Source organism: Leptonychotes weddellii, chromosome 4 (genome assembly GCF_054177405.1).
Source record: "Leptonychotes weddellii isolate Sample4059 chromosome 4, ASM5417740v2, whole genome shotgun sequence".
In the NCBI taxonomy this organism is placed as follows: Eukaryota; Metazoa; Chordata; class Mammalia; order Carnivora; family Phocidae; genus Leptonychotes; species Leptonychotes weddellii.
The window spans coordinates 4,980,775-4,999,727 of NC_138372.1; the positions used below are offsets into that span (position 1 = coordinate 4,980,775).

At 44.5% G+C, this 18,953-nt stretch overlaps 1 protein-coding gene across 16 annotated transcripts in view; it reads left to right on the forward strand.

Moving 5' to 3' along the window:
* CAMTA1 (calmodulin binding transcription activator 1) overlaps positions 1-18,953 on the forward strand; it is an 834,392-nt gene that overhangs the window by 807,457 nt on the left and 7,982 nt on the right. For 8 of the 16 annotated variants that reach the window (XM_081817396.1, XM_081817402.1, XM_081817401.1 and 5 more), the window contains 8 exons: positions 115-430; positions 869-1,392; positions 6,498-6,685; positions 7,179-7,425; positions 8,258-8,329; positions 9,853-9,873; positions 11,270-11,463; positions 12,232-12,306. In XM_081817396.1, the coding sequence (XP_081673522.1) occupies positions 115-430; positions 869-1,392; positions 6,498-6,685; positions 7,179-7,425; positions 8,258-8,329; positions 9,853-9,873; positions 11,270-11,463; positions 12,232-12,306 (1,637 nt within the window). Of the gene's footprint in view, positions 1-114; positions 431-868; positions 1,393-6,497; positions 6,686-7,178; positions 7,426-8,257; positions 8,330-9,852; positions 9,874-11,269; positions 11,464-12,231; positions 12,307-14,940; positions 14,972-18,953 lie in introns of all 16 variants that reach the window. The other 8 variants (XM_081817397.1, XM_081817406.1, XM_081817399.1 and 5 more) reach the window with 8 other exon arrangements.

Genomic DNA, 18,953 nt, shown 5'->3' on the forward strand with positions numbered 1-18,953 from the left:
GGCCCCACTGAGATTGCCAGCAAGGGCCGATTTGTCAGTTGGCAGCAATAGCAAAAGTGGAATATGTTTTTTAACCCGTACTGAGAAAGCTTGCTTTGTTTTGCTGTTTTTTAGATGTGGGCATGTGCTCTAGGGCACTTAGAAGCTGCTGTCGTTCTGTACAAGTGGGACCGTCGGGCCATCTCTATTCCTGACTCTCTAGGAAGGCTGCCTTTGGGAATTGCCAGGTCAAGGGGTCATGTGAAATTGGCAGAGTGTCTGGAGCACCTGCAGAGAGATGAACAGGCTCAGCTGGGGCAGAACCCCAGAATACACTGTCCTCCAAGTGAAGAGCCTAACACGGATAGCTGGATGACCCAGTGGCACAGCGAAACCATCGGCTCTCCAGAAATACCCAAAGGAGTCACCGTTATTGCAAGTACCAATCCAGGTAAACATTCAAAATTACTACATCTCAGAACTTGACAGATTTCCCATTTGCTTTCATGCAGCTACCCTCAGAAAAGTCCATAGGATATTCACATATGTTTAAGGGTTTGTTTTTTGTTTGGTTTTTGTTTGTTTTTATGTTTCCAATTTTTCTTTTAGCTGTAAGAATGCCTACTGCTCCCCCCACCCCTCCCAAAAATAAATGCAGAAAGTAGCAAAAAAAAAAAAAAAATCTGTGTCCTTTCGAGAAAGAAACACAAATTTTGGAGGAGGACTATCTGAATACAGTATATGCTACTGGGGAATATTTAAATGTTAGGGTCATGTCTTGAGTTCCGGCTTTGCACTTTGTGTCTCTCAGGCATAGAGAAAGTGTTAATTCTTTAGGATTCCTAATTTTATCGCCTGTCCTGACTATCCTTTCTACTGTACTTTTCAGAGCTGAGAAGACCTCGTTCTGAACCCTCTAATTACTACAGCAGTGAGAGCCACAAAGATTATCCAGCTCCCAAAAAGCATAAATTGAACCCTGAGTACTTCCAGGCAAGGCAGGAGAAGCTGCTCTCCACTGCACTGAGCCTGGAACAGCCAAATATCAGGAAGCAGAGCCCTAGTTCTAAGCAGTGTGTCCCCGAGACAATCAGCCCCAGTGAAGGAGTGAGGGACTGCATCCGGGAAACCTCCCCTCCCACTCCAGAGACTGCAGGATTCCAAGCCTCTGGATCTCAGCCTGTAGTAAAGTGGAATTCCAAAGATCTTTACATTGGTGTGTCTACAGTGCAGGTGACTGGAAATCCGAAGGGGACCAGTGTAGGAAAGGATGCAGCACCTTCACAGGTGCGTCCACGGGAACCAATGAGTGTCCTGATGATGGCTAACAGAGAGGTGGTGAATTCAGAGATGGGGTCCTACCGCGATAGCGCAGAGAGCGCAGAATGCTCACAGCCCATGGACGATATTCAGGTAAGCGCCGACAAGGTAAGCCTGCAGAGGCCGGGGCGTCCGTAGTCCCTCCCGCCGTCTTCATAGCCGGTCCCCCAGGCCATGTGATTTGCTCACCAACAGAGGGTTAAAAGTGCGGTCTTACACATAAGAATGTGGGAGTATCTTCTTTGCGTGGGCCATGTTTTCATTCAGTGACTCGAACGTTGTTTGAATAGGGCCTGAACACCAGCGACCTGGGTCTCAACACCAGCTCCTCGGGGCTCACCCAGGGCCCTCCAGTGGTCTTCTGCTTCCCTCCTGCATCCGGGGGGACTGACTTCCTGTTTAAGTACGAGTTTAACAGAGTCACGGCCCGGTCATCACTACAACAGGAGGCCTATGGATAGAATTTGAGTGACCTAAGTGATTTGATGAGCACAGCTGTCATGTGGCCTTGGTAAAGGCGTATGTGGTGTGAGGCTTTTGAGGTGCAGTGAAATATCCCTAAAGCTGATAATTGACTGTCCTTATAATAAACCTAGAAACTCCAGAATCCTATTGGGGCATTAAACTTGCAATAGATTGAGAGAGTATATACTGCAGTAAACTGGAGGTTAAGCTATTAAGCAGGCAAATTCCATTAAATAAAATATACTACAGGGGCGCCTGGGTGGCTCAGTTGGTTGGGTGACTGCCTTCGGCTCAGGTCATGGTCCTGGAGTCCCGGGATCGAGTCCCGCATCGGGCTCCCTGCTCGGCGGGGAGTCTGCTTCTCCCTCTGACCCTCTTCCCTCTCATGCTCTCTCTCATTCTCTCTCTCAAATAAATAAATAAAAAATCTTTAAAAAAAAAAAATATACTACATAGGGGAGGACCAAATGAGCAAAGAGGATGAGTTTGACTTCCTCTCTTTCCTAGTTCCTATATAACCCAAAACAAATGTAACAGAGAAAAAAGTCCCACGAGCAATTCAGTAAGGTTCTAGGCCTATAGAAATGCCACAGGAGGGAGGGGCCTGGAGAGCCCCTATCCTGGCCGGCATTCCTAGGGAGAGGTCCGATTGCTGAGCTGCTCCCCTTCATCCCAGGATCCCCTTCCTGCCACCCCAGCTGTTAGCACAGATAGGAAAGGGGGGGCCTCCACTATTTATCTGCCAACCACTGCAGTTGTGGGGAGGCGTGCCAGGGAAATCCAAGAACCTGTTAGACAAGAGGTTGGCAAAGTTTTTCTGTCAAGGGCCAAATGGTAAATATTTTCGGCTTTGTGGGCCATACAGACTGTCGTGACTATTTAATCTGCCTTTAGAGCACAAAGGCAGCCCTAGATGATACTGAATGAGCGAGAGTGGCTATGTGCCAATAAAACTTTATTTACACAAACAGGTAGCTGGCTGGATTTGGCCACACCGCATATCAATACTAAGCAATCTAGGACAGTATTTATGAGCATGCCGACTGTGAAAACCTGTGCTGTTCACTGGTGCGCTGGGCAGTGATGGAAACGTTCGGTGTCTCTACTGACTGCCCGTTATGGTAGCCACTGGCCACATGTGGTCTCCGTAGCAGAAAATGTAGCCAGTGTGACTCAGGACACTGGATTTCTGATTTTACGTACGTTCGATTAAGTTTAAATAACCATCGGATAGCAGAGCTTGGTAGCTGTTGGCCTTTGCTAAAATAGGATTGGTGCAGGAAATACAAAATAACCTGAGAAGTTCTACTTCACATTTTCACAGAGCCTCGAGAGAGTAATATTTTGGTACCTTAAGAGCAACAGTCTCAAGACGTATTCAGCCAAATGCAAAAAATGACAACAAAAAATAATTAAGTAATTCAAGAAATAATGAAGTAATTTGAGCCAGAGTTCATGGAAGAGTGGACGATAAACCAGTAAAACTGATGCATCTGAGGACTTACTGATAGTGTGACTGTGCACACAGGGCACTTGTTAGGAAGGGTTGCTTGAAATAGAGGAGGAATCCTGTTTTAGAACTAATGTTCTTATTATTTTAGTAAAACCAGGGAGGTAAGGAAACGAAGAAGGTGAAGCAGCTCTCTTACTTGGGGAAGGTCGCAGACCTCACTGATAGATAAGCGTAGGCTGAAATAGGCTTGTTAGAAATGTCAGGTTAATAGATTGCATAGAAACAGACTACAGAATTTGTAAGTCATTGAAGGGGGGAAGGGGGAATTGGGGCCCATTTGGGAAAAGTTCAGGAATGGTAAAAAGTAAAAGTGAAGCAACAGAAATAATAAGCAGAAAACATAATATTATAGGAATACTTTCAAACATGATTCATTCCCACTTTGCTAACTGGCAATTTTATTAAAAGATTCTCAGATTGGATTAAAAAAAAAGAAGGCAAAACATACTATGTTCCGCTTGTAAAAGACAGAACCCAAATGAGATGACACAGAAAGAATGAACAGGAAACTATGGGCAAAGATAGAACAGACAAATGAGTATAAGAAGAAAAAGGATACAAAGTATAATTTAAGGCAAGTAATGTATGTATCATTTGTGGAGAAGATACAACCCATCAATAGTTGTGCAACTAACAACACAGCCTCTGAATACTAAAGCAAAACCAGTGAATACAAAGCAATGTGGCACCACACTCATAATCACAGCGTGAGATTGACATTTATCTCAGAATTTGTCAGAGTGAGTAGATACAGAAAAGATTGAAAACACAGAACAAAGCTATTAGAAAGGTGGCTTTCATAGATATATTTAATATATGTGATAGATTTAATGCAGGATATACTTGTATGTAATTATGCAGATGTGTGTAATTCATACACTTAGCAAGTATACAGATGATTTTTTTTTTTTAGATATCCTAGACACATTCATGAAAATTGCTCATATGTTAGAACACAACGAGAATTTAAACAAAACCCAAAACTGCACATTTAAAGGCTATCTTCTCTGACCACAATACAAGAAATTTAGAAGCAGATGACGTGACTTTTTAGGTCCCGCTGCTTAGAATGTTATTGTTTTGTTTCAAGTCATTTAAATTTCCTTGCTTTTTGCAGCTAGCCGGTAAAAAGCGTTGTGTGTGGCAGTCCAACGTGTGGCACTGTGGTGATGTTGAGGTGTTCTCACACTGATACGTGTTCATAAAACGAAGGACTTTGGGGCACGACTGTAGAGTTATAGCCTTCAGTCTCCAGAAATTCCACTTGGCTTTTAATAAAATACTCAAATACTTTCATGGAAAAGATATCAGGCTAGGACTTCCTGCTGCTTGAGTCACAAGTCAAGAGGCTTATATGGAGGGGAAAAGAAAGGCTGTAATACTTTTTTCATTTTTATTCCTATTACAAGAACTCTTCTTGTTTATTGAAAATTTGAAAATTACCCAAGATAACTGTTTTTAATAGCTTCATGAGGTATACCTCACATCCCATAAAGTTCACCCCCTCTAAGCGCTCCGGGTGATGAATGTCAGTGTGCCCTTTGGAGCACTGCCATCACCCCCAGAAAGGTTCCCATGCCCATTTATGGTCATCTCTGTTCCCCTCTCCCAGCCCTAGGCAACCACCGATCTGATTTCTATCCCCAGAGTTTTGCTTTTTTCTGGAAATTTCATATAAATGGCATCCTAACATTTGTAGGCTTCTGTGTCTGGCTTCTTGCACTTAGCATACTGTTTTGGAGGTTCATCCACGTTGTAAGATCAGCATTTTGTCACCTTTGTATAGATCCTTTCAGAATACTTCCAGTTCACTTAAAAACTTAAACTGCTATTATTTCAATTTCTGTTTTCAAGAGACATGCAAGGAAATCTTTTAAAAACAAGACTGTATCTCCAAGTTTAATTAAATTCGTGGCAGTGCAGGGACGCCTGGGTGGCTCAGTCGGTTAAGCGTCTGCCTTCGGCTCAGATCATGATCCCAGGGTCCTGGGATCGAGTCCCACATCGGGCTCCTTGCTGAGCAAGAAGCCTGCTTCTCCCTCTGCCTGCCTCTGTCTCTCGCTCTCTGATAAATAAATAAAATCTTTAAAAAAATAAAATAAAAAAATAAAATAAATTCGTGGCAGTGCAGACTAAGCTCTGAGGATTCCTAATTCTATTAGGAATGTACTTGGGGTGTAGGTGTCAGCAGCCTAACTATAGCAGTTTAATAACAAATGATTGATTTTTTTCTCACATGACAAGAAGTCCAGAGGTTCATTTGCTCAGTGATGCCAACAGGGGCCCAGACTTTTCCCTGAGCTTTTTGTTCTTTTTGGCAACAATTCCTCTTGATTTTTGTGCTTCATGGTTACAATGGGGATGCTGGAGCTTGTTTGGAGTCAAGGCAGGAAGAGAGGGGAAGAGCCAAGGGCATCGATACTGTTCATCAGGAAAGCAAAACTTTCCAAGGACACCTAGGTGACTCAGTCGGTTGGGTGTCTGCCTTCGGCTCAGATCATGATACCAGGGTCCAGGGATCAGGGTCCTGGGTCGGGCTCCCTGCTCAGTGGGAGGCCTGCTTCTCCCTCTGCCTGCCGCTCCCCCTGCTTGTTTATTCTCGCTCGCTCTCTGACAAATAAATAAATAAAATCTTTAAAAAAATTAAAAAAAAAAAACTTTGCCCCAAACCCCACAGCAGATGTCTGTAGAGTCTCGTTGTCCAGACTCCTCTCAGTGTGCAGGAAGGTGGGGGGTCAAGAAGAGGATTGATTAACTCCTTTGGGTCAACCATGAGCTGGCCCCAGATTGGCTCATTGCTGCCCTCTACAGGACTGGGGGTCTCTAGGCAAGGCCAAGGGCGGGGGGGGGGGGGGGCGGTGGCCGTCCTTTAGGTAAACTGCAGCGTCACCATGGTAACGTGACAACTTGCTGAAAAACTGCCCAGTCACAGTATCATTAAATGGCTGATCCTAGCTGAGAGCAGAGAGTAGGCACAAGGCAGAAGTCCTCTAAGACTTGACTGACGGTTTTTGGCCAGACTATGATTTGGAGGGAGTCAGGTCTCAGAGTATTTGGCTGAATTGTATAAAACCTTACAGTGATACTGGGTGCACTGGATTGAGGTGGGAGGCCGCCCTCCCTTCTTTTTTCTTCCCAAGCGTGGGTGGGTGGGGGAGGGGCTGGATACCGTCTAAGGTTCCCTCTTAACCTGAGTGTTTCTGTGAACTCTGGATTCCAGGTGAACATGATGACCTTGGCAGAGCACATCATTGAAGCCACACCTGATCGAATCAAGCAGGAGAGTTTTGTGCCCACGGAGCCCTCGGCGTTGGAAAGAGCAGACACTGTAGCCATCAGCAGTACCATGAGCTGGCTGGCCAGGTACCTAGCCGATGTCGATCGTCTGCCGAGCGCCACCCAGATCAGGTCAGTGGAAGACCATGGTTCACGGACCGCCGTAAATGCCTGGGCTCAGTGGGAGGCGTGGGAGGCTAATTAGAGCTGATGAATGCTGTGTAACAGGAGACCTCGGGAAGGAAACACTGGGACAAGTTCCTTCACCACCTTCAGGTCCCTGCTCACGTCCTCACCTCTTCTGTGACTTTTCTCCCCTTGTAGCGCATGTGAGGTCACGTCCCGTGATGTTTCCCTCCCAATTCACCTGAAGCTTCACGAGGGCCGGGCAGCGTCTTCAGTGGGTTTAGTATTTAGCATAGCGCTAAACTCATAATAGGTACTCGGTAGGAACTTACTACCTGAAGGACAGTTAAAGTACGGGATGTGTTTAGCAACTTACTGGACTGAATGAAGGCATATTCTTAATAGTTCACAGTGGCCCTTGTCTCATTACTCAGCACTATGTAATGGATCATGCAGATCAGTCACCGGTCTCTCTCCCTTGTGTCTCTTCTTGTTTCAGAAGTGCATATAACGAGCCTCTAACCCCTTCTTCTAATACCAGCTTGAGCCCTGTTGGCTCCCCAGTCGGTGAAATAGCTTTTGAGAAACCCAGCCTTCCCTCAGCAGCAGATTGGTCGGAATTCCTGAGCGCATCTACCAGTGAAAAGGTCGAGAATGAATTTGCTCAGCTGACTCTGTCTGATCACGAGCAAAGGGAACTCTATGAAGCTGCCAGGCTTGTCCAGACAGCTTTCCGGAAATACAAGGTAAAGTGGAACAGAGTCCTGATGTGACATTCGTAAGATTGGGGAACACAGATGGAAGTCAGAATCATCCAAACTAAAACTTAAGCCTTTTTTTTTTCCTTTTTTTGCTGAGTCTGTAGAATTGTTCTTTGGAATTATTATGCCACATGAAATTATTAATAATTTTCAGAAGCTTTAGGGAAATAAAACTGACCAGTAGGGTGTAGTTATCACCATCTCAATTTATTCTTGGTAATGATGACAGATACTTATTATGTAGTTAGTATAGAGGAAGTTGATACCTCTGCCACAGGAATTTATAACCTAAAGCAGGGGTTCTTAAGGGCCTGGGACTGACTGTAGGCAGCCCTGAAATCTTATGCTAAAGCTTGTGTGTGCATTTTTGGTGGGAGAGGGTCCGTGGCCTTCCACAGTTTCTCAAAGGAGTCTTTGACCACCCCGAGAAGGTGTTAAAAGCCAATAATCATCGACCCCAAAGTTAGAGTAGTTGGGGTTATATTGGGAAAGACAATGGAAATCCGGCAGCATGTAAGGGGAAATGGTACAATACCTGATTTGTTAAATACTTGGAAAATGAATATTTTTAGACCTCCTAACATCCAAATATCATAGTTCTATTTAGAAGCAAGAATCACAGATTTATCCTGTAAGTTCATTTTTTCCTAATTTCTCCTTGTAATTAATTACCACTGTATTTTGGTAAACCTGGGGCCTCCGTAAAAGTTATAAATGAGTAGTAATTCTAACTTAAGTCTGAAGAAAGTTGACATTTCTTACACCAAATTGTTATTTCTTACACTAAATTGTGTTTTTCCTTCACTTTACCCTTCAGGGCCGACCCTTGCGGGAGCAGCAGGAAGTGGCCGCCGCTGTCATTCAGCGTTGTTACAGGAAATATAAACAGGTAAACCACAGCTTTGGTCGCAGTAGGAAGTGCAGCTTGTCCAAACAGCAACAGGCCCCCGAGGATTGTAGCATGTGGTCTGGCTAGAGAGCGCTATGTCCAGCTCCTGATTCAAAGACAGACTTTGAATTGCATTGACCAAAAACCAGAGGGAAATGTTCCAGAGCGGGGGGTAAAAAACGAACCAAAAAACCATCTGCAGTTAAACTTACCTCACAAAATAACTTCTGTTCAGATTGTTGGCCTTTCAGTATTATGAGCTATCTGAGATGTTGGTGTGACACAGAGAAAGTTATTTGCGTCTGAAGGGAGGCTCTGTGTTCCGGTAATTGTACCTGGAGTAATTGAAGAACTCTAGAGAGTTTGATGTGGTGATCAGAGAAGAGAAATAATGGCAGTTATCTTTGACCCTGAGTTATAGAAATTATCTATTCTCGAGCCACTTTTCCTTTCAGCTTCTTCCCATCCGTTTTCAAATGAAGACTTGGAAAAATCTCTGAAAATCTTAAGACGCCCAGAACATCTTAAACGGCTTTTGCATTCCTTAGTTAAGAGATGCAGGAAGAATAGCTAAGTGTTCTTTCACTCAGTATTACCAGGTTTCCAAAACACCCTGTCAGGTTACCTAACTGCCATCACCTGGGAAAGGGCACTAAAGTGCATGGGGCCCTGAGGATGTACTAGAGCTTGCAGACACACCATCTCATCACACCTGTTCCCTACAATGACCGGCGATAAACAATTTTATGTCCCTTTTAAGATGAAGAAGCTGAGGCTCAGAGAAATTAAGACAATATTAGGTTTTCCTAACCGCCTGGGTGGTTAGAAAATATAAAAACTTACCTAATTGAGTGTTGACTGGCCCGTATGATGAAGTTCAGGCCTGTCAGTAGATCCCAGAACCTTTCAGTAGACGGTGCTCTAGGTAGGTTTTAAACTTTTACTTAAGGAATAATATATGCTGAGATGTGTAATAGTCATGTGCAAGTGTGGTATTGTGTTCTCTTGTTACGATACAGGGCTCGCTTTGATTTCTGATATGGGTCGCCACGTTCTTGCGTTTCTCTCGGATTAGCGCTACTAGTGAAAGGGGGAGGGCTGGGAGGAGTCTTCAGCTTCTAGCCGGTTGAGTTCACGATCCCAGAGAATGAAGGTTTATTGTGTAAACGCTGGCACCGCGGTACCTGGCTCTGTCCTCACATTAAAGCGAGACACATAAAGTTTCAAGTCTGTGATTACAACAGGTATTTATTCCAAAAGATGAGTCTGAGTTTTGGTTTTGGTTTTTAAAACCACCCCCCCAGAGAAGTGTTGTCTACAACCAGAAAAACGGAAGACATGATTTTTTGAAATACTGACAAGTATAAGACAAGTATTTCGGAAGATGGAAGGCATTAATGTAGCCAGATTACTTTACTTTTTTTTTTTTTTTTTTCCGGTTGGGAGTTTTATTGGTTCTGGTTTTTAATTTCCTTCTATTCAGCAATCTAACGTTAATCTTGTATTTTCTGTTTCTCCCCAAGCTGACATGGATAGCCTTGAAGGTAATGACACCCAAGTCCCCTCACAAACCATTCCACCAAAGTCACAAACTTCACACCCATCACCAGCTACAAGAAGGGGCCATTAAGACGGCAGGGTCAGGAAACAGGTGTACTCCCCTTTCCAGGCCGCCTAACCACAGTGCATCTCCGGGGGCCACGTGGTTATTCAGTTGGAGTGGGTTTTGGCATTAACAGTCATCGGACATTTTCTTGGCCATGTCAGTCTAAAGAATCCATCCAAGCCGATTCCTGTGAGCCCAGCGAGCCACTCAGTGCATCTCCCTTCCTCCTGGTGTCCCTCACTGTGGCCCGGTAGTTTCTGAATGTGCAGTGTGCATGGGCCAGGGGGCTGAAAACCACAGGAGCCCTGTAGGCTACAGCGCCGTCCTAAAAGATTTTTGGGCAAATGAAAACGGAAAGCAGGTCAGACGAGACTAAAGAGGATTCTTGCACAAGGGTCTTGTGTCTTGAACATTCTGAGAAGTCAGTTCCCTCCCATCACTCCAGTACAGGCAGAGATGACCTTAGGCACAGGGATTTTCTCAGGAGTATTTTTCCCCATGATGGTAAGTTGCCTTCTTGCAAGCAAAGTGCTTCCTTGTGACTTCTTGTCCCCAGAGTCCTATTGTATTTCATTAGCAGTTTGGACATCGCATTTTTTAAATATGGAGAGCTCTGTAATTTTAGTGCCTAGAGACGGAAATGGAAGAGAACTCCTTCTCCCGTGCCTTCATCCCTCCCTCGTGCAGTGCTGCAGGCTGGGCGGAGGGCTCCCCGGTCCTGTGACACTTTTCCCGGTTTCATGGCTTCACCCCTGTGTCGGTCTTATGAGTATTAACTTTTTGCAGGTTAAATGTCTTAAAGGTGTCAGCGTTTCATGATAAGCCTTGTATTTGGGACCTTGCAACTCAGAAATGTGTCCTACGGAACTGTAGTTAGGAATCAGCTGCTGACTGCTCTAAGTAGGCTTGTGTGTGGTGGTGATTGGGATGCATAAAAAAGGTTATCTTAAAATGTTTCAGAATCAGATAGTAAATATTAAACTTTGAATTTGTACTTTCTAAATACGCTTTTATTATTCCTAAATGTCTACACATATTGCTATTTTAAAAATGTTTTTTCAAGAAGGGCAAAATATTTGATGTTTGTGGGGAAAAAGCACATTTAAAGCAATACATTGTCTGAAGGCAACCCTTAAACTAATATTTTGCATTTGGGAAAGATAGGTGAAGAGGTTCCTAGTTTGCCTCTTTGGTGATTGAACCCAAGACAGAGACTGTGATGATCAAGGAGAAAGAAAGGTGTTTCCCTCCTTGCCTTCCCCGGCACGCTCAGAGGACACCCAGACTTGTGGGCTCCTGTTGTTACTGTTCTGCTTATTCTTGTTTCCCTGCAGTATGCACTTTATAAAAAGATGACACAGGCTGCCATCCTAATCCAGAGTAAATTCCGAAGTTACTACGAACAAAAAAAATTTCAGCAGAGCCGGCGTGCTGCTGTGCTGATCCAGAAGTATTACCGGAGTTATAAGAAGTGTGGCAAGAGACGGCAGGCTCGCCGAACAGCCGTCATCGTACAGCAGAAACTCAGGTGGGTTGAGCTGTCTGTCACAGGGGCGAAGCTGTCTAGGGAAGAGAGCCTTGGCATCATGGAAGGAATGGCGCTGCCCCGATGTGAGGGGTGACACGCTTGTCGCGGGGACTTTCTTGACAGACCACGCTAGATGCTGTGACTGCGTGTAGTGATACCCAGGCTGTCAGTCCGTCTTTGTTCAGCAGCTTCTGTCTCCAAGCCCCCCACCCCCCAGTTATTTTGGTCTCCCCCCCCCACCCCGACTTCAGCTGGGGTGGGAATCTGGCAGGACCCAAGTTCCTGCTCAGAGAGGGCGCTCCTCCGTTGGGCAGTCTGAATTGTAGTGTCCCTGCGTGCGAGACCTTGGAAGGATAGCTAGAGGCCAGCTAGTCCATCTTAGCGTGATGGGGACTCTGAGCGCAGTGAGAGAGCCGACAGAAGAAGTTCAGGAGAGTATCAGACTCGGGCGAACCAGCTTCGACCCTGAGAAAGCCTGTGTAAGGCCGGGACGCATTCTTCCAGAAAACGAGCTCACGAGGGGTTGTGAAAGGACAGCCGAGCGTCACCGTATGCTGCACTTGGGCCCTGTGTCGCTCACAGCCAGGGGGAGGGGCTGCCACCCCCTCCTCCCTTCCCTGCCGGCACTGCCCAGGCCTGCCCTGCTGTGGGGTTTGCTACCTGAACTGTTTCATTAAAGGCCCTCTGCCACTGCTCCCCCGTTTTCAGCGTGTGCACATCAAGCCTCACGGGACCCTTCTTGTGACGGTGATATTCCGGCTTTTTCAGGAGCAGTTTGCTAACCAAAAAGCAGGACCAAGCTGCTCGAAAAATAATGAGGTTCCTGCGCCGCTGCCGCCACAGGTAACCCTCCTCCTCACCTGGACGTTTGCTCGTCGAGAGCCGCACCACCGCCCTAACCCTCCGAACCACGCGTGACCGCCTGTGCAGAGCGAGTCCCGGCATTCATCAGAGGAAACATCCCGAATCGCTGTAGGCGAGCGGAGCTCTCTGACTAGGGACTGAGCTGCCGCTCCGGGCACCCGGGTACCCGTCTCAGATTCCGTGGTAAAGAGCGAGCAGTGGAGGCTCAGGCCGGTGACTTTCTGTCTTAGTTTGGGTGTGAGGACAGCTTAGCTTTTAATTCCCGTTTGTCTTTAACCTCTTATTTGTGTGCCACACGGCAGCACGCTCTTCACCCCCAGCCCTCCCCGTGCCAGTGTGTGTCCACACAGAGAATAAACAGAGTTCCTGTTCTCAAGGAAGGGCTAGAAAACCACTCCCTCCCTCCCTCCAAGTTCTCCGACTGAATGGCTGGTGCCCTCTGCTGGAGATGCGCAGGAAGGGGAACCCGGCTGAGCTGAGAGGTGCATTTTCAACTGGGAGGAAACAGGCTCCCGTGACCGGGGCCTTCCCTGGAGACAGGACAGCTTCCCGCTAACTGGCTAGAGGGGTTTCTCTTTGTTCCCTCAAATTTGAGCTTCCTTTGTGAACACTAGGCTCTTTCCTTAGATTTGGGGGGAGCTGGTGAGATCGTTTGGTTTCTGGATTAGGTTAGCATTCTGGTCTGACATCTGGGCCAGGGGCCTCCTGAGCTGGGTTTGGATGACCCTGTGTGGTGTCGTCACTTCCCTGATGCTTCCCTGCGCATCAGGAGCTGTGCGGTTTACAGAGCCAAACTCTGAAGCAAGCTCTTTGACGTCTCATTTCCTCTTCCTGTTTCATTGTACCTAAGGCCTGAGTGTCCAGATTCCATTCGATTCCACAGAGGTTCCCTTTTACTTCGGTTTTTCTTACTCCTGAACCTGTCTGCTTGCTAGCTTGGAAACTCTTTGGACTTTGAGACTTAATAGGGGTTAACTGGCCATTTGTACTTTCACTTCTGTTAACAAAAGAATTCTATGATGTTAAAAGGAAAGGTGCACAGAGCCACACGTTAACAACGATAAAAGCTTTTAAAAGAACATTCTCTAGGATGTATTTGGTGTTCTCTAACTAGAACGCTATTTGGAAGAAGCTAATGCGCACCTCCTGAGCCTCAGCAAGCCATTTGCTCTCAGCCACCACGCATGACTGGGGTCTTTGCTCCCGTAATTAGCTAGCCGATGAGATTTCAATGTCGACACTCAGCTAGGAAGTCTTGTTAGGAAATGCAGATGAAAACATGAGGCGCTTGTGACATAATCACATTCGTTCTGGCCTTCCCGAGGGTGGTCTCTCTTCGCTCCCACTAGTCCTACCTTTGCCAGCATGAGAGTACTTGCAACCAGATAGGGTGGTTGATTTTCTCTGTTCGTGAAACCTCTGGGACTTCCCTAGGCCTTTTTCCAGAGGTTCTTACATGTGCTCACACTCCTTCCTTCTTCCTCTCCAACCTGCAAAATGAAAAACAAAGGAAGATTCTACCCAGCCCTGTCCAGACTGCAGTTAATGCTTTCCCGGGACATTTTATTTTCAAGAAAATTAGCTTTATATTGCTCTTTCTTAGGCCACTTTGAACAAACCTTATGTTCACAAATCATGTTTTCCTTGTTTCTCCTAGTCTTCTCCTCAAGCTTTGAAAACACGTATAGGTAGTGTAACCTTAGTCATTATGAGCAAACTGACATAAAGTCCCACTCTCCTTTTCTTTTCTTTCTCGTCTAAAGCTGTGCCCTGTGTTTACACTGGGCGTGTTGAGAGGGTAAGCTACTTAAACAAACGTATGTGCATAAAAGGCTACCCCCCCCAAGAGTAGACTGGGCAAAGGAATCCTTTCATTCTTGTTTTCAAAGCTCTCTTTTTATAAACTAGTAGAGAAGAAGTTCATGATTACTTTTCTCAGGTTCATATTTTAACTAGTAGTAACCTTTTCAGGGTGGCAAGGTTTGTTATGAGGAGAACATCAGATTATGGACTCTGAATTCCTACTCATTGTTTGGGATGAAATAAAGACCCCAACGGGCTCTTTTCCTTACTTGCCCTGGAATAGTTCCGAGGTTAGGAAAATTATGCAGGCAAATTTTAATGACCTTTAGATGCCGACTGTGTCAGATCCGTAGTCTCTTCCCATCCCTGTATCCTGAATATCGATAGAACTGAAAGTCCAAGCTCCTCTTTTCCCTACGATGAACATAGCCCTGTTTCCATTCTGTGGTACTAAATATTACTTTAAGAGAAACTGTCATGTGTCCTGTCCCTGAGAAGCATTAAAATAGAAAACCTCATATGACACCCTCTCAGAAAAGGTAGGTAGGTAATGGCTTCAGGAATCAATAAGAAGTGTCCCATTTCTTAAGGATTTTGCTAAGTCAGACGACCCCCACGTTTTTAGACTTCACGATAAATTGGTGAATTTACTACCTGCTCATTTCACATACCCTGTCACCACTCCTTTCTTTCCAAAAAAGGAACCACTTTATACTCTCTTTTGTTGTTGTTGTAATAAAGCTATGTATAAGGTTTCTGTTGTGACCCTCACATGCTAATAGCTCTTTGGTGTTGTTTTACTGTCTAAAGCCCCCTGGTGGACCATAGGCTGTACAAAAGGGTGAGTTTAGCTGCCTGCTAGCCAGTGTTTACCTTTATCTTCCATTTTCAATATTTTGCTTTTTGCTTGCTTGCATGGGGCTGCAGCCTAGGTATGCCAGTAAGTTTCACATCCATTTTGAATGAAATAAGATAAAATGAAAACTAACCCTAATTACTAACACTGCTACGTGATACAACATGGAAATAGTCACATACAGCAGATGGACAAATGCATGAGTGAGAGAAAGGGAGGCCCTTCTGAAACTGCTGCAGGGCATGCTTAGAAGTTGGGGGAGTTGAAACAAGGCTGCACCATAAGAAAACATCCAGCAGGTGGTTCTTTGTGATTCAAATAATTGGCCACAATGAATTCTCTCAACTACTGCTGAGTCCAAATTTCTAAAGCAAGAAAGCACACCAGGTGATACTGGCTTTTTTTTTTTTTCTTTTTTTATTTTATTTTTTTAATGAATCCATTTCTTATTTAGAGTTACTATTTCCCCGTTACCCTGTTCCTCTAGTTTCATTTTCTAAATCTCCCTTTCCCTGGTGCCGTGAGGTAAGTCAGCACACGAAGCTGCCCTTTCAGAAGCAATGCAGGGCGTTCATTATAACACAGCGAGCAAACTTGACTTCCAGAATTTAACGGCAATGCTGAATAAAGACAACGTGGTGTAAAGTGTCTTAAGTCTGTATATCCTATGTTGCAACGAAGACGGGATGTTCCAATAGAATTTGTATTTTAAAGAAATGATAATGGAGAGGTATCCGGTAGACGCTATTGATGTCCTTGAGATTTTAGAATAGGACGCTGATTTGTAGGTATGCCCAAGAGGCAGAAGTCTCTGTCACATGGGACTATGACATGCCAGAAGTTACAGTAAAGGATTTAGGGTCAGGAAATTGATTTAAAAGCCAGGAATACCACTCACCAAAATCCTATTTGAATGTGGATTAATTTGACAACTTTTGTCCGATAGACTTAAGATGCACTTAAAAAATTAACACGGAGTTACCTCTGCCAACTCAACCACATTCAACGCCCTCCCTTCCTAACCCTACAGTAATACTGGAGTCATGTTTAGGATTTCAGAGAAGAGATTATAATTCCAAAAATCTAAAACTTCTAGTGTTTCTGGAGCTCATATTTTTCATCCAAGTACATTTATGTGGATCCTGGTATTTTGCTCGTTATATTTTAAGTCAAAGGCCAGCTAACTTTTGCTTAAGAGGCTTTAGTAAGCTAGTAAATACCTTGGGCTCTGTGGGCCGCACGGTCGCCGTCACAGCTACTCAGCTCTGCCATTGGAGCGTGCACGTGCCCGTAGCTAATACGTCCATGAATGGTTATGGCTAGTGTGCCAATAAAACTTTATTTACACAGATACTCATCGGGCTAGATTTGGCCCGTGGGCTGTAGTTTGCTGACTGACGATGACAGGAGAATTGAGTTTTTATAAGTTCTTTCTAAAACAAGATTCTATCCCTATAGAAGACTCAAAGTCTCACCTGGTTAAAACCATGGATAGTCACTGAAAGAAAATGTATTTTTAAAAAAATGAAGCAGCTACACTCTTCTGTAAATTTAACCAGTTAGTCCTCTTGAGAACCAGGCAGTTGTTTACAGTTGCCCCGTGTAGTAGAGCTGGCTCGGAGACAGTGTTTAAAACATAAGAGTAAAAGGGACACAAATCTCCATTTCTTTCTCTTTCTGTTCCTTCTCACTGCCTGCATACACAGATACTATTTCTTTCCACTTAAAAGCACCTCCCAAAGAGCAGACGCATGACCTAGGATTCAGTTGAGCTAAAAGTTGTAGTATCTTGCCTGTGCCATTAACAGTCACCACAGGGAACCAACATTTAGTAAAAATGGTTGCTTATGCACTTTTGAGACTTGTTCGCTTCTGATATGTCAGTGATCATTTTTAAGAGTACATTTTCCAAAGATGCTCTTCAACACCAGAATCCCTACCTTAGCTTCCTTAGCACCTGCTGCATTCCATCATAAGCTCCTAAAACTCCCCCCCGGGGCGTGGAAGGTTGGAATCCCCTGACACGCCTGCACCTGCAGTCTCCAGGGAGTTTGAGAGACAGGAGCTGAGCAGCGCAGGTTCATTCTAGAGTGGTACTGTTTCTCTCCCCGTGGCTCTAATTACCAGTAAGATCTCCCTCCCTCTCTGTTCCATCAGAGAAGCCACAGGGGCCCTTCCGCCAACAGTCCCCAAGTTGAAATGACTCTTGGGAGGCAGAGCATTCTCCGAGGAAAGTTCCTGGAGTTTATGTCAATTCCTGGAGTTTGTGTCAAAGAAGTTAATATACTTATTTTATTAATGTATGAAGTATACCATATTTAAGACATTTAAGCTTGATACATCAAAAGATAATATTTGAAAACTGAAGGAATTAAATTTTGTTGTGCAGCGTTTGTCAGACATTATTGAACCCTGCCTCCTAGATGGATGAAGCAGAAGGCTATCTAGAAAGGCAGGTGATGTCGGTCATCAGAATTAAGGCACAGTAGGCTAATTCCAGGAGCATAGCAATCAGAAAATATCATCGTGTCTTCCAGTTTTTAGTCTTCACTTGGGGAAGGCAAAGAAAAAGCCCCAAATGCCCTTCACCGCATCAGCTTATTTTCACACAGCCTTTCATCCAGGCTTAGCCCCTAGTTTACCCACATAAAATAGAGTTTCCAAATTCTCAAGAACTCTTGCAGAGATTTGTTTTGTCTTGGATACAATAACTGTCCTATTTAAAAGAAAACTTCTGTTATGCACAGAGATATTTAAATCAACAGTCTTAATTATTATTTAGGTTAATTTAGGTGTTCTACTACTTTCACAAAAAAAATGACTGGAGGATTTCTGAGATTGAAGAAGTCTTTGAGGTGCACATTGCTGAAAACCCTGCTCCCCAGCTGGGCTTCGAGTATATTGAACAGGGTGCTATTTAGGGTCCTAGCAGAAAACCAAGTTACCTCATATGTCAAGAAATAACAAATACCTGAATTACCTGACAGATTCATCCTCCGGGTACTGAAACTAAACAGGGCAATTCCTCTTTTTCTAGCTGGAAAATGGCTTTCCACTTCTATCTTTAAGATATTTGGGTTTTGTGGGTATTAGGAAGTGTGCTCGCAGATCAGAGAGACTACTCTCTGAAAAGCGATTCCTAGACAGATTCCTTTTTTCCGCTGGGATAATATTTCCGTGAGAGGGCTTTACCACCTAGAACAGGTACTACAGGTACTATCCTAAACAGTGGGAATTCTGGTTTCCCAATAACCTGTTTTTGTAAGTTGCTGGCCCAGTACCTGTGTTCAGTAAAAGTGGGCAAAGCTATCCTACTGTCATGAAAGAACCCTAATTGGAAGAAGAAGAAGAGGTAACACTGTCTGGTCACAAATTTCTAGGCAACAGATTTTCTCTGTATTTGACAACTGGGTTTCCAAACACTTAACTTGGCCAGATGGTGCCAGTTATCTGGGTAAGTAGTGATTTCAGCGTTGACTCTTGAGAGCAGTCCTGTGAAATCTCTTCAGCGGGTCATTATCAAGCTCTGCAGGTTACACTTACACTTTTTGCTTTGTTGTGTATACTTTAATCCAAGGAACAATTCTCTTAACGATGCCTGGAAGTGTGCTGCTTAATGGAGAGAAGTAGACAGTGCTCTAGGTCAACCACGGTGACATCACGCTTCCTTAGTTGACATGAGGCATAGTTCCCAAATGGGGCCCAATATATTTGGTGAGGAGTAGGAAATGAATGTGTGGGATGTGTCACCATGGATGTAATTCAAATATCCAAAGTAATTTTGTCTTACTTGCCTCTTTTAGGAAATGAATATTTTTGGAACACAGTGGTGTGTGTTAAATTGCAGACAACATGCTCTGTGTCATTCTTATTGGGCCTCTCTGTCTTTTTTGTTTTGCAATCCAAATGAGATTTCTGGAAAATGGCAAGATCTCTCTTTTCCTAAATTCCCCACGAGCTATTGCAG